The sequence below is a fragment of the Neopsephotus bourkii genome, unplaced genomic scaffold (genome assembly GCF_033783945.1).
Source record: "Neopsephotus bourkii isolate Nb327-2 ecotype Australia unplaced genomic scaffold, CSIRO-AGI_Nbou_v1 NB_1053, whole genome shotgun sequence".
Classification (NCBI taxonomy): Eukaryota; Metazoa; Chordata; class Aves; order Psittaciformes; family Psittacidae; genus Neopsephotus; species Neopsephotus bourkii.
The window spans coordinates 3404469-3418449 of NW_026901542.1; the positions used below are offsets into that span (position 1 = coordinate 3404469).

At 35.6% G+C, this 13981-nt stretch overlaps 1 protein-coding gene across 2 annotated transcripts in view; it reads right to left on the reverse strand.

Annotated features, from left to right (window-relative positions):
* The window catches only part of SCAF11 (SR-related CTD associated factor 11), a 46659-nt gene that overhangs the window by 17281 nt on the left and 15397 nt on the right, over positions 1-13981 (reverse strand). For both annotated transcript variants that reach the window (XM_061361198.1, XM_061361199.1), the window contains exons 2-7: positions 13055-13133; positions 12056-12210; positions 4223-4300; positions 2372-2469; positions 1234-1301; positions 564-619 (exon numbers count right to left, since the gene is read on the reverse strand). In XM_061361198.1, coding sequence (XP_061217182.1) covers positions 564-619; positions 1234-1301; positions 2372-2469; positions 4223-4300; positions 12056-12210; positions 13055-13115 — 516 coding nt within the window. In that variant the 5' untranslated portion in view covers positions 13116-13133. The remainder of the gene's footprint in view (positions 1-563; positions 620-1233; positions 1302-2371; positions 2470-4222; positions 4301-12055; positions 12211-13054; positions 13134-13981) is intronic.

A 13981-nucleotide genomic window follows, 5' to 3' on the forward strand; every position in this document is an offset into this window, starting at 1 on the left:
TATCCTTCCAGTTCAAAACCTCTCCAATTAAATGGAAGGTACCTTTAATGGTAAAAGAATCAAAATTTCTAAATAGCTGACTTAGAAGGGGAAGGCTGCAGCTAAAGATAACTCTGAGAACTGTTTATTTGGTGCACCAAATAAAGTGACAACTCAGGCCACTAGCTACCAAAAAGACCATGGCAAACATCCATTGCTTATTATTTGGTTGATTAGACCTACGTATTTTCATGAGAATAATGAAAACCTTCATATAATGGTACTTGTTTAGCATCTTGTAGCTGAAACCATCTTCTTCTGGTGAAGAAAGTGAAAAAAGGGTAGTTACAGTATTTTATAATGTAACAGCCTAATGGAAGTATTTACCACCACAAAGCTGTTTAGTCTGAGCAGCTCATATCACCTAGCATTATATTCTAATTAACACCTTCAAGACAAAACCCCCACAATTTGACTCATACTAAAATTAACGAATAGAAGTTAACCTTAAAAATAGGCAGAAGGTAGCTTTATAAATGCTTTCATGAAAAAAAGTTCCCAGATGCTTCATTATTAGAACTAACCTTGTTTATCTTCACTGACAAAGCTTTCTTGTTTCGTTTGTCATACAAAATATTACCTGTGTGCAATAAGAAACAAAACTCCAATATTAGATTCAGCATTAGTTTTTAATTAGCAATATAAGTGCAATGAAAGGTTAATGAAAATGTATCTCGAATGTATTTATAATGTACTTACATATAAACTCAGTAAAATTAAAAGGCATACACCTTCACAATTGCTTGTTATATATTGAGCCATTTTCACCTCAGATACTTGCTTATTTCAGAAGTTACGAACACTCTTGCCCAACAATATCTATTAAACAAGCCTCTCGAAATGGCAACCCCAAAATACAGCTAAGTACTTTCTTGTGTCTGAAATCTCACAGAAAAAGCTTCCTGTGAATAAAAGCTAGTCATTAGCTGTGCAGAAAATGATATTAGGCTTAAATTACGTGCATTTCACTCGTGACCGAAATTGAAGAGGCAGTCTTTCAAGTAAACTAACAACAGGAGTTTCACATACTGCAATTCTGTTCTCTAAAGTTCATGCTTCTACTCCTTAGTATTTGATTTTCATGTCCAAATGTAAGCAATACTAATCATAATAAAATAATAAATTGGTTCATCAGGAAAGAAATTCTAGTGTTCCCTGCCAAAACCTAGCACATTCTAGCAAATACCAACTTACTGTATTTTTTCTTCACAACTTTGCTTAATCTTGCTGCTAAGTGCTCTCTGTCTCGACATATAGCTCTTCTGCAAGATTAACAAAAAATATTACAAAAGTTATTTCTGGGCATAGCTGAGCTAACAGTGCATGCATCCAAACAGAATCAGCTCCTACTTTAAGGAATTTTCATTTCGTGCACTTTAAGTGCAAGTTTTGTCTGCTATTAAAACCTGAACTTGCATCATGTATATCACCTTCCATATATTAAACCCCACAGCACTTCAAAAAGTTTACAGATGTAAAAAAAGAAAATCCATTTACATGTTAAAAGTTGATATCCTGCATATTAAATCTGATTGACTAATTTTGCTTGATTTCACATGTGAAAAATGCTATAACCTGCTTTCATAAATACTTTTGAGGATACCAAAGTCAGTGGTGGTTCAGAACAGTAAGTGGCAAAGATCAACCTTATTTATATTCTAACAAGACCCCCAAAATGGTAATTTACTTCCCGTTATCTTTTCTGTAGTGGTCTGCTTCAAATGTACTCTCACGAACTCCATATATCATACATCTCATGAAACCCTAGCTTTAGATTATCACTAGTCAGTGAAATTTGTCTGTGTAATCCTGAGCTTCCCTCTGTACAATGCAGCAAATATGACAAGATAAAGCTTCTCAAAACAGGAATGTTACTTCCACATGCTGTCTCAATCTCACTAGAATAAAATCAGTTCTTGACTATAAGTATGTTTTATAGTAAAACAAGAACACCACAAATGCTTATGATAACATACAAGAAAGGGGATGTCTGTTTAGATAACCAAAGAGAAAGATTTCTATTGTTAAAATATGATCTAGCCATAAAATCCTAATTAATAAAAAAAATTGTCAGAATGTTTTCAAAATGCAACTTTCACAGAACTCAATGCATGAAATACACTGCTCCTTACTTCTTGCTTGCTATTGTAAGTATTCAAGTGGGAATTATACCAGTGAAAAAAGTAAAGCTAAACTACCACTGCTGCAAAATAGTTGATTTTAAAATAATCTTTTTTAATAGAATTTTTCTGGGGTGCATGCCTTAAACCAGTTGACTTTATATATTTTGAATATTCCAACTAGAATGCTTGAAACTACATGGATGACCAACCTCACAAAGTTTCTTCTCTTAGCATGGCTATATTTTCCCTTATTGCAGGCACAGTGTTTGTCTTCTTCCTTCCTCCTTAGTTGCTTTTTAACCTGAACCTGTATTGAAAAATAAAATTAATCCAATCTAGAATTTCAATACACATGGGCTTTAAATTAATTCAAAGAAGGTTTAGGTCTACAGAGAAAATGAGCTCAAACAGAAGAATGTGAAAACATTTCAAATTATTACTTTTTTTAATCTCAGTTTGCAGACTTGATATTTTTATTTGTTTTTCATGAAATAGGAAAAAAATCCCACCTCAAGATGTACACTGGCTATGCCAGAGATGCATGCTAATTCCACAAGACCAAAAAATCCCTGAACATTCAGACTGCCATGGCAAGTATCTCAAAGCTATGAACTATCTTCCACCAAGAATTTGGAAGCTCAGGGTTTTTTTAAACTAACTTGGTTAATCTGAATACGTAAGGTTCAGCTTGGGAAAATGCTGAACTACCAATTTCAAATACTTCTTCATAATTAAAATGCACTTGATTTTCCTCTGGAGTATAACAAATCATGGATTTTACATCACATTTCAACCCCTGCTCCCTATCTTCAAAATTCTAAGAAAGCTGTAATATTTTTCATTAGTTATTATGAAGTTTACTTCAATGGCTACATTGCAAATGTTTGTGTTAGATATTCTGTATTTCCTCATTCTAGAATCCTGGCTTTATATGTAACTCCTTAAGCTATTAGCATTCTAGTTATGACTATCACAAAGGGAAAACTGCCAATGTCCTGACTGTGCCACAGCTAATATTGACTACTGTGTCAGCATTTCTGTGTACAAGTTCCATCTACCCCTATGCTCCAGTGGTTCTTTTTCAGAGCAGGACCCTTATTCTCTGCTCACCTGTTTACACTGCAGTTCTACAAATAAAGAACCTTTCAAACTGTATTTTGATACAGCCTTTACGCTCTTCCACTTGAAAACTTCCAAATGAAAGCTTCAGTTTAACTTGTTCCAGCTGCTTGTTTCTTTAGAAATAAGATAAAATACACCAGTGCGGTTTTCTATGAGAAGGAAGTTATCTGGCTGTGAGGATGCTTCTTCTGCAGTTGATCACCTGAGCCTCTAGAAGCACAACAAATGGGCAGTAGGAGCCTATTTTCTAAAACTTTCAAAAATGTTTTTATTTTCAAAATGCAAAAACACCACCTTAGAAACTTCTTATGACCATAATTTCACCAGAGAATTTCAGAACTGTTCACAGAATTCTGAGCATCATTCTATACATACATTTTCAAGATCATTTATCAGAAGAACGTTTTATTTTCCCACTTGACAAACTCATCTCCACAGCAGTAGCAGTATTATTAAGAATTTCAGCTGGAAAAAAAACCCCAGAAATTTAGGTTGAACAAGGTTTAGTATTAACTGATTCCTCTTGCCTTTATGTGTTTTTGTCTGGGAACTGGAGGCTGTGAACATTGAAGTTTCACCTCAGCAAGAAAAAAGGACAAGAGCGTGTGCTACTTGATATAGCACTTGTTTACAAAACCTAGTTAAAAACATGCTGAGACCAATTACTATACTTCCATCCTTAGACGCATCAGGAATACTCAAAGATGCTATACAGTATCAATAGCAGCTTTGTGATTATTATTACTGTAAACACTTGCTTTTAAAAAAAAATATAATGAAGAATAACTCCTAGCTTCAAATATGTAACAGAAGCATTAAAGCAATACTTATTTCATTAGAAAAGCTTATTTAACACAGACACACGCATAAAAGGTTGTGGCATAACTTGTGTTTTCTCTATGACTGAAGTTGCTTAAGAAAGTAAGTCTGGAACATACCTTTATCTGCTCTTCTAATGCACCGAGCCTGCATACTGCCTGAAACGGTCTGCGATCAACAGGACATGAAGCCTGTGTCTGAAAAAGTATTTTTCTTATTACAAAATGCGTAATAAGTTAAGAAAAGTCTCAGTTTTCTATACTTTCATTCATATGTATTTCTATAGTATCATTTCAACATATAAGCCAGTAGAGTAGCTTACAGAAGCACACAGAATTACAACTTGTTCATAGTAAAAATGTATTCACATACATTACTCAAACACCTAGTATTTTGTTTCATGTAAGTAGACTTCTCCTTAGAGGAAAGTATAAAGGAAGCAAGAATTTAACTCAGAAGTTATGTTCAAAAAAGGAAAAACGTTTCAGATTATTAGCTACATTATTTTATTTTTTAATCCCCATTAGGCAATTGGTTTTATCCCAACACGCTCATGTCCTTTTCATTTCTTTTTGTTCTAATGTTTTATTTCTTCAGGTTACTTTCAACAGAAAGTGTGCCCCCAAAATATAAAACTGGGAAGACCAACAGCAATTAGTGTTAGCCCCTTCCCTCATCTTGCATATCTATTCGACCAGATTACACCTCATATTTTGCACTCAGCAGAGAGAACAGATTCCCACGTGTAAGACAACAAAAATCACTTTGCAATAGAAAGTTATTTTGAAAGAATACAGATGTATTGGGTTTTATTTCTCAGTCATCTAAATGCCCTATTATTGAGGCTACACTTCATCAGACAACAGCAACATACACAGAGAACAATAAAATGTTATTGGTCATGGAATAGGGAAGTTTCAACTGAAGGTCCACCCAACTGGCTCATATAGTTAATTATCTTTCAGGAAAAATCAGATATCAGATACTACATTCTGCTGTTAGAGAACTGTTCACTCATTTTAATTCCAGATGGGTGTTTGGGAGGGGGGACTGGTGTGCTTTGTTTGGTTTGGGGTTTTGCCACTATGTCATCACATGTGTCAGCCCCATCCCCACTGCAAGGTGAACAGGCTCAGTTCAGAACTCTTGTAATACAAAATAAAAAACAGAACCACACATAGCCTCCAGTCCTAATACATCCGCTGAACAAGAACTAGCATATGAATTGTATGCCCTTAAGAGGCATTCAGTTACTGCCCTTAAGAGAAATATCAGGGTATTACATGAGCAAGCAAGACACAGAATTGTATAAGCAGCTATGAGAAACTTGCATGGGAACGCTGACCTGAAATTCAGTGGTGAACCTAATTCTTGTCTTTTCACTGGGGCTTTCAGTTTCCCAGTTCATTTTGTCCTTTTCTCAATTTCAGAGAGTGCTCAACTTTTTTCACTTACAGAGCCCCTAAACTTTGAGCACTCAAGGAAGCTCCTGATTTCAACTCAACAGAACAGAGTTGGACTGATTAAAAGGAAGACACAAAAAAAAAAAAACCCAAAACCCCCAAGGGTAGTTTCATGAATAAGCTGTTGAACAGGAATGCAAGTTAAAGCCATTTACCTCTCCTTTTGATGCTCTGGTATTTTATCCTAACTAAAAACTCACCCCTGTTGGAGAATACCCATTGTTCCCCCTCAGTGTCATGGCCTTGGTTAAGAAAAGCATATTGGGTAATTAAGCCAGTTCCCTAAAGACTCATAATGAATCAGTTTTTGCCCTGTAGTCAATCCAGAGCTAGCTCACAGAACATAGCAGTGTATTGTTCAGTTGGCACATTTGATAGCATGCAGTGTACTGTAACTGATGCATCAGCTGCAAACTTCAAGGTAAATATTTGATTCCTGGATATACCAGACTGTTAAAGGTAGGTTGAAAAAAGTTAACTTTCTTTGTAATTTTCAGTCTTATTTCAGGATTTACCTTAGCAGAGATGTTTTTCCAAGAATACAACCTGTTTCTATTTCAAATTTACACACGAATCTTAAGTTACGTTCCCAAGTTTAAGCCACAGTAAGTTATGTTTATTCATTGCAATGAAGTGTCACAGAACACTAAGTGTTATTAGCAGCAATAAATCCTAGGCAAGATGTTAACCCCTGTATTTTCAGTTCTTCCAGACAAATGTTGAACAATCACATAGTTATACATACAAAAAGAGGAAATCATTCTGGAAGAATCAAAAGCTTCCATTCAATTCAGGTATGTTCAGAAACAGCATATGTTTTTTTCACTCCTGCTCAGTGGCTTTTTGTAGCCCTAACATTATCTGATAGTTCCCCACAAATCCCAAGAGAGATTCTAGTAGAGACAGGACAGTCCCATGTGCACTTCTAGGGCCCCCAGCATAGTACCATTGCAGCGTAGCCCTGAGGAAAGCTAGATGTTACTTCATCTGTATAACTCTTATTTGCTAATATACAAGAACAAGCCTTTTAAATGGAAGAAAAAAAAACCCTTTCCCCTGTCCCTTTCCCAACAGCAAGACAATCTGTGCTACTAAAGGACTGCTGGTAAAAGACATTGACTATATTTTTACAAGAAGCAATCACAAGGAGTTGTGGCCCTTTACTCATCTCTTTCCTCTTTTTAAGAATATGGTTCAGTAACAAAGGCCTTCAGTCTTCTTTCACCCAAGGCAAGTTAGCAATTCCTCTCTTTCAAGGCTTCTGTTCAGGCAGCATCAAAAATAACAGTGAATGTACACCATCCTTTTGGGGGAAAATATTTAAAACAAGAAAAAAAAGCCCTTGAGATGGAATGAGTCCAAGCAACAGCTATCATTTTTATTGTGCACACAAGGAAGGAAGGGTGTGGGACGTGTCACAATCTTAGAAGAACCACAGCTTCATACAGTATCTTTCTTCAACAAGCTGTTAGAAAAGCAGAACATGTAGTATTTAATGTCATCATCAAAATCACTACAAATTCATAGCTGGTAGTTTGTGATTTTCTTTGTTTCCCAATGGTGCTTTTCTTGAGAAACACAGAGTAGTGGCTTAGCACACTTAAAAATGTCTTCAATTGTGTTACTCTTCATAGAAAACTACTCATAGCTCTCATGTTAAAGCTGGTGACTCTGTAGTGATTCATAATTTCACCTATTTTATGACTTCTGAAGAATTCTCTCCATAAAATATGTAAGCATTCATGAAATCCCCAACCCCTGAAAAGCTCACATCCATGAGCATATGTGTGTTTAGCTTTAAGTTTAAAAAATAAATAAATAATTTCAAGGTATTTTGTTTTTAATAACCCCTTAGAAAAAAAAATCCTGCTTTAGCTCCAAAGGCACAACTTCATGTTCAATATTCCTGTAAGTACTACAGCACCACAAAACAGTGATCTGTAAACTCAAGGAATAAATGTCCCTTATTTTAACTGCATCTATTTCAAACAACATTTGAGCAAAATGAAGTAGACAAAGGGCTGAAGCAGTTACTATATTCCAGCTAGGAAGTGTCAGGAAGCTATACAAATATGTGCAAGCTAACCCCAAAGCATCTGACCGACAAAATAACTTTGGCAGGTATCTCCATATCATCAAGTTCTATGATATGAGGTTTCATAACAAATTGTAACAGGATGCAAGTATAGAATTAAAAGTTGCAGTAAATCCATTCTCCTAATGCTTTCTTTTGTTAGTTTGTTTTTCTTTTCTCCCCACAAGTAGCCCATAATCAAGTCAGTTCTTCAACTATTGTACTGAAAAGCTGATCCAAAAAGAAACGCAATCCTGCACTCTTTACTGCTTCTTTATTAGAGAACCTGTTGAATAATACCAGATACTCGTAACTAAATTCAGGCTTAAAGGTGATATTTAGATTGTAAAAGTAATATAGGCTTTTTAAAGTGTACTGTTATTACCAGGTGTAATGAAATGTACAGGCAATTCCACCTCCAACTTTAGAGAAAAGGGAGACCATAACACTACACAGTGAGAAAAAGTATACTTAAAGTTATGCTTTAGGAAAGCATTATTTCTGACAAAGAAATGCTTGGGTTGTTTTTGTTTTTTGTTTGTTTAAGTATCATTCATGGATAGTAAAGATACAGAGTACATAAAAACAGAGATTCTAGTCTCAACACCTAAACAACAGGCAACCTAGGTACAATTCTGAACAGCTGTCCTCTCTCTACCTACATCACGCAGTTGGCTAGTCCTTCACTTCCAATACAAAATTACCATAAAGTGTTGATAAGTTGCGTGTCACTGGCCTTCATTTGACACTATATTATAGGAAGAATTGAAGTCAAACTCAAAAGTACTCAGACTTCTGCACTGCACTTTAACAACATTATTGATAAGCTGCTGCATGAATATACATGATGAATCACAGAATCACAAAATTATTAAGGTTGGAAGGGACCTGTAAAGGTCATCTTGTCCAACTTCCCTTAGCAGGGAAATATGCCAAGAACAACTGTATACCACACAAAGACAAACAGGTCATTTGAAAAAAAGCTATCTGAAGTCTGCATTTTGTGAAAGAATTTGACAAGTACAGGGTTTTTTTGTGCAACAGTTCCCAGATGCATTGTCTGTGCATCCACTACCTTAGATACACTTGAATAAGGTTTCTCATTGCTGTGGCGGTTTTTAGGTATAGTGTTTCTTTCAACATATTTGGCTTGTGAATGTAATCTTAATCCTGCCCACAGTGGCTTGTATTGCAGATCACTGTGGATCTTATCACCACATAAACTAATTCCTTCCTATATCCTTTAGGACAAAAGAAATCCAGTTCCGAAAAAATGCTCATTAAGAATTCCAGTCACCATACCAGTAACTGTTTACCCTCAGAATATACATGTGCAGTGTACTCTACATAATCAGTGATCCAAACCTTATACTATTCTAAGAACAGAACATCTGCTAGAAATGTAATGAAAAACAGCTCTTTGTGCCAACTGTTAGTTTTATTAAGTCAAGCATTTATACTGCAGAGGGCCTTCCTGAATATGCCCCAATGCTTTGGAGAAGTTACAGCTGAATGTACTTCACTTCCATATCCTCCAGATGAGGAAAAATGAATGAAGGAAACCAGGTGCGAAGACAGAGATATTTAGCTGGGGAGGGTCACTGACATCTGTCTTTCACATAAGCACTGTGATAATGAAGACAACACACTGAACCTTTTCTTCAGAACTCCTCCCTCACGAGGAGGAATCAATAGAAGAGCAAGGACAGAAATCTCCAGTATAGCTATTTGCACTCTGAAGAAAGGAAGTTAAAAAACCTCCTGTAAAATAGATTAAATATCCATCTCCTCTAATTTAAGATCAGGTTCTTTTAACAGAATACAAAATAAATACAGTTTTCCTCTAATGCATGCAGGCAAGATACTGTTGCTGCTAAATCAGTTTGCTGAGGTGGTTCTGGCTAATTTGCTATCTGCTTGCCTTAGACCTAGTTAAGTTTCCTTCACATTACCTTTACTTAAATGCTTTCATAACTCATGAACCAGAATACATGTGCTTGTCAACTGAAATATAAAGTAGAAGCATACCAGGGAAAAAAAAAAAGCCAAAAAATTTAGGTTTGACCCAACTAATTTTAATCTACTAGTGGGACTACAGACAAGATAAACAGATAATGTAATTACTTCCCTTTGTGTAGCACAACAGTATCCATGATTGAAGACTCTAGGTAGGCTTTGGTTTTTTTTGTGGGTTTTGTTGTAGCTTCTCCGTCCCCTCCTTTTTCTACACACAGCAATAGCCAAACTCGTTATCTGTTACGTGGGCAGAATAATGTTGGCATGTACATCTTCATGCTGAAAGCAATACTTTGCTTTACACTATCAATCCTTCATTACTCCCACTGAAGGCTGTGTCCATTAATTGGAGCTCCAGATTTAGTGCCTTTTACTTTTTATCAGCTTCCAACATATCAGTCTCCAGCTTGAAACTCTCCAATAGTAAATTACATAATATAATTTCTTTTAGAGTAAATAATTTTTGCACCTTCATTATTCCAAGTGCTTAAATTTGACTATTTGTCAATTATTTAGGTTTTGTTAGTTATGATCAACCAAGAACTAGCAGAGAAAGCTAAACCTTATGCAACGCTTAAGCCAAAACAAAAAACATTTACTTACTAAACATTAACAGAGGACACAAAACCCACAAGGCATCAGCATGCTTCAAATAGCCACATGCTTATAGTATGTTTCAATCATTCCAAGCTATAAAACCTCATATGTTTCTCACAGCTGAAGCTTCTGAACATCTGTCAGGCAGTTTCCAACATTTGGTTTTTTCTTCCCCCCCTTTACTTTTAATGAAAAGTATGGAGTTTCACGAGCTCAATAGGTCCAACTGTCAAGCATCATCAGAACAGGAAGGCTGGCTGATTTTATCCATCAGATGTCACTAATGGAAAGAAATAGTAGAAGCCTTACACAGCTTTAAAAACAACCCCCCACTGATTTTATGGCATCACAGCTACTTTTTCTGTAAACTCTTTAAGAGCAGAAGTCTTTTATTCTATTTGGACAGTACTTTGTGGAAAAAAATGCACCGACATGACAAGAAAAATGTTACATCATTCACTTGCCTCTTTGAAACAAGAAAATTTCCCTTCCTCACTGGGCTTAAAAGCATCCGTTCGACAATGTCAACAAATTCAAAACCAGCAGCAAGCCCTTCATCCACCATACATGTGACTATTGTCTTTCAGCTGCCGTTATAACAACCAGCTAAGGAAGTCAGAATAAAGTTGTGGATGAGAACTTCCTGTTCCCTTATAAATAAAATCACTGCAATTAATCATTCACAGAACAGAAAATCTGGCATCAGGACATGTAGTTTATTACCTAGTTTGTGAATCTAAAGCAAGTTTCATCTAATAACCTTGTTTCAATATGCTGAAGTTCACAAAAAATCTTCAGAAAGAAGTGATTTATGGTACTGTTAGCCTTCAGCAACAAATAACACAAAAATCAAGGTTAAAAATATAATAAGTAAAAGGTAATACATGAGTATATAGTATGTATACACAGAGCGATGTCAACATAATAAAAGATATACTGAAAGCAAAATCCTTATTTACTTCAAAAGAGAATTTATTGTGGAGAAACAAATTAGTGGTCTCTATTACAATAAGCAACCAATTCAAGTGCACAGAAGCAGGACAAAAACCAGCATCTCACTTGAGCACACCCCCCCTTCCAATATAGTATAAAGCAAGTCTATTTTGATGTATTATATTGATAATTGCAAAACTTGCTGAAAAGGTAAAGATACCAAAGACTCAATGCAATGATTACAGGGTACATGTGAGGAAAAAGGAATTAAATAGAACAAGATCATCAAGAACTTATTCAACAAATCATTTGTCTTTAAGGTTCCAGAACTATCTAAAAGGTACTGACACAGATCAAGCCACAGCCATATTTACACACAGGCACATTTAAATTGATTTTATTAAAATTCAGAATAGTACTAAACCTTTTAGGTGAATTCTCTTTAGAGTTAGAAAACTAAGGTTTTATCAGGATCATCTTGTAGACTAACATGAAAACATATTAGTCCCAGCCCTAAGAGTTGACAATATGACAAACAGCATAACAAAAGCAAGCTAATGACACTCCAGTATTATGACATGTATGTAATACTGTCTGATCTTTCAAACAGCCAACACTAATTTTTGCCGACCCCTTATCTCTAGAAACCATGGAAGTCAGGATGTCCAGTGAAAGAAAACAAAGTACTTCATTGCACTAAGGAGAAAGTTTCCTATGATCTATTTATAAGCTGGTCACTGAAAACACTTCTGTGCAAAGTCAGAAGGTGTCACTTATTTGCTTAAACAAACAACAAACCAAACCTGTAGGCATTAGATGCAGTAGATTTCACTGAAAAACAAACCACACACCTTGGTTCTCAGTCTTACCTCAGCCCATTTAAGAATACAAGTCATGCAGAAGGTATGACTGCAGTTCTCAGGAAAACCAATCTCTTGTTCTAGAAGGCAGTTCAGACAGATGGGGCATGTGTCACCATCATATAATAAAGTAGAACAGGAATAGCTTTCTTCATTTTCTTCACCTGGTATTATTAACATTGACACTTAGAATTTTTGACAGTTTTTGAAACAAAGTCCTTCTAGACTTTAATCATAAGGCAATAAGATAGACTTTTCTCTATTTAAAAGCAAGCTAAACAAGTTTTCAGGTCTAAAGCTGCCAAGACACTGCCCAGATGTAATTAAAAGAATGTGTTTCAGGTGAAAAACATTATGCATCATTTTTCATAGACTACGGTACCAATATTTGCCATAAAACAAAGGAAAGTTAGCTCTAGTGCTATTTAAATAAAGAAAGCATCACAGTGTTTCCTATTGATCACATTGTCATTTAAACACTGTTCTCCTGATTTCTTCCTCCTCTGAAATTTGCACTCTCTCCATGAAATAAATTAGACCAGCTTATTCTATATTCATTACCTTATATACACATGGTCTACCTTTATTTCAGTTTACCAGTCTTTGAATTATTTTAATCCAAACATCTTCAAATATTTACCTAATCATGTACGTTAAATAAGAAGTGTTCCCAATTTTGTTAAAGTTAGAAACTGTTTTCAGGATATAAAAATGTAAGAACTTTTCTTCAAGGAATTTTGCTCTAAATTAATTATTTTTTTCTGAATAACAACTGCTATCTCCATTTTTGCTCTGCTACTAGACATCAACGTGTTAAAAAAAGAAAAGACAAGAAAGGACTTGGGGACCCCACAGGTCAAAGAAAAATATTATGCTAAGATAGTGGTTATGTTTACGTAACTTCTTTCAAAACAAGCAACATACTAATTGAGAGCAAATGTACAATCTGACCTTCACAGCTTGAACCTGAATAATGTACTTGAGTATTTTCACACACACAGACTTTACCTTCCATGCCTTCATGATTCTGACCCTCAGTATCTTGAATACATTGCTTTCTGTTCTTCATCTTCTTTCACAATGTAGTCTGGGAAATACAGAAATAGTTTACACAGTTATTTAGATTACAACTTGAAATTAAAAATGACCGCTATGGATTTAAGGAGTGCTCTCCATTTCGTCACACCTTTGTACAATACAGACACATGATGGAGAATTAGCTATAGATCATCTGCAATCTGTTTACAATTTATGAGCATCATTAATGCTGTCTAGCAACTGGTATTTCCAACTTGGAAATTGTTTTTGTTCAACAAATACAAAGACCAGCAACACTTTCATTTTTAAAGGTTAAATGCATTGCTAAATTTCTATGCAAACCACCCCCCCATCAGCACAGTAACTAACATCTGCAAATTGCCCTTTACAAACAGCAGAAGCAACAAAATTAAACACACGAGTACCAGAAGAGTTAGCTGCTTTCACACCAAGCGTCACCATAGTAGTGACAAGTGGGAAAAATGAAAGCAGCTTACATTTGCTTGCTTATTTCTGACATACAATTAGAACTATCTGCACTCAAAAAAATGCAGGGAAACTTACACCACTGAACAAGGCACAGGTCACAGGTGCAAGTGCAAAGGGGTATCATGAATGGGGAGGAAGTACCTTTTAACTGTTCTGCAAAGGAGCAGCGTGAAATAACATAGATATAGAATACCTCGGGCATCCGTATCATAGAGGCTGAAGGAATTCAATCTCGCTAAGAAACAGCAAGGCTATGTTCTCTGCAGGCTCACCTACTACATGCAGAAATAAATGCACTTGAAACACAATGTATCTACACCAAGGACTGAATCTGCTGCATTTCAAACTCCTGTAATCACAGCTGAGATGGTATGCAGGCACCTAAAGCTCCAACAGCCACAGAGGGAC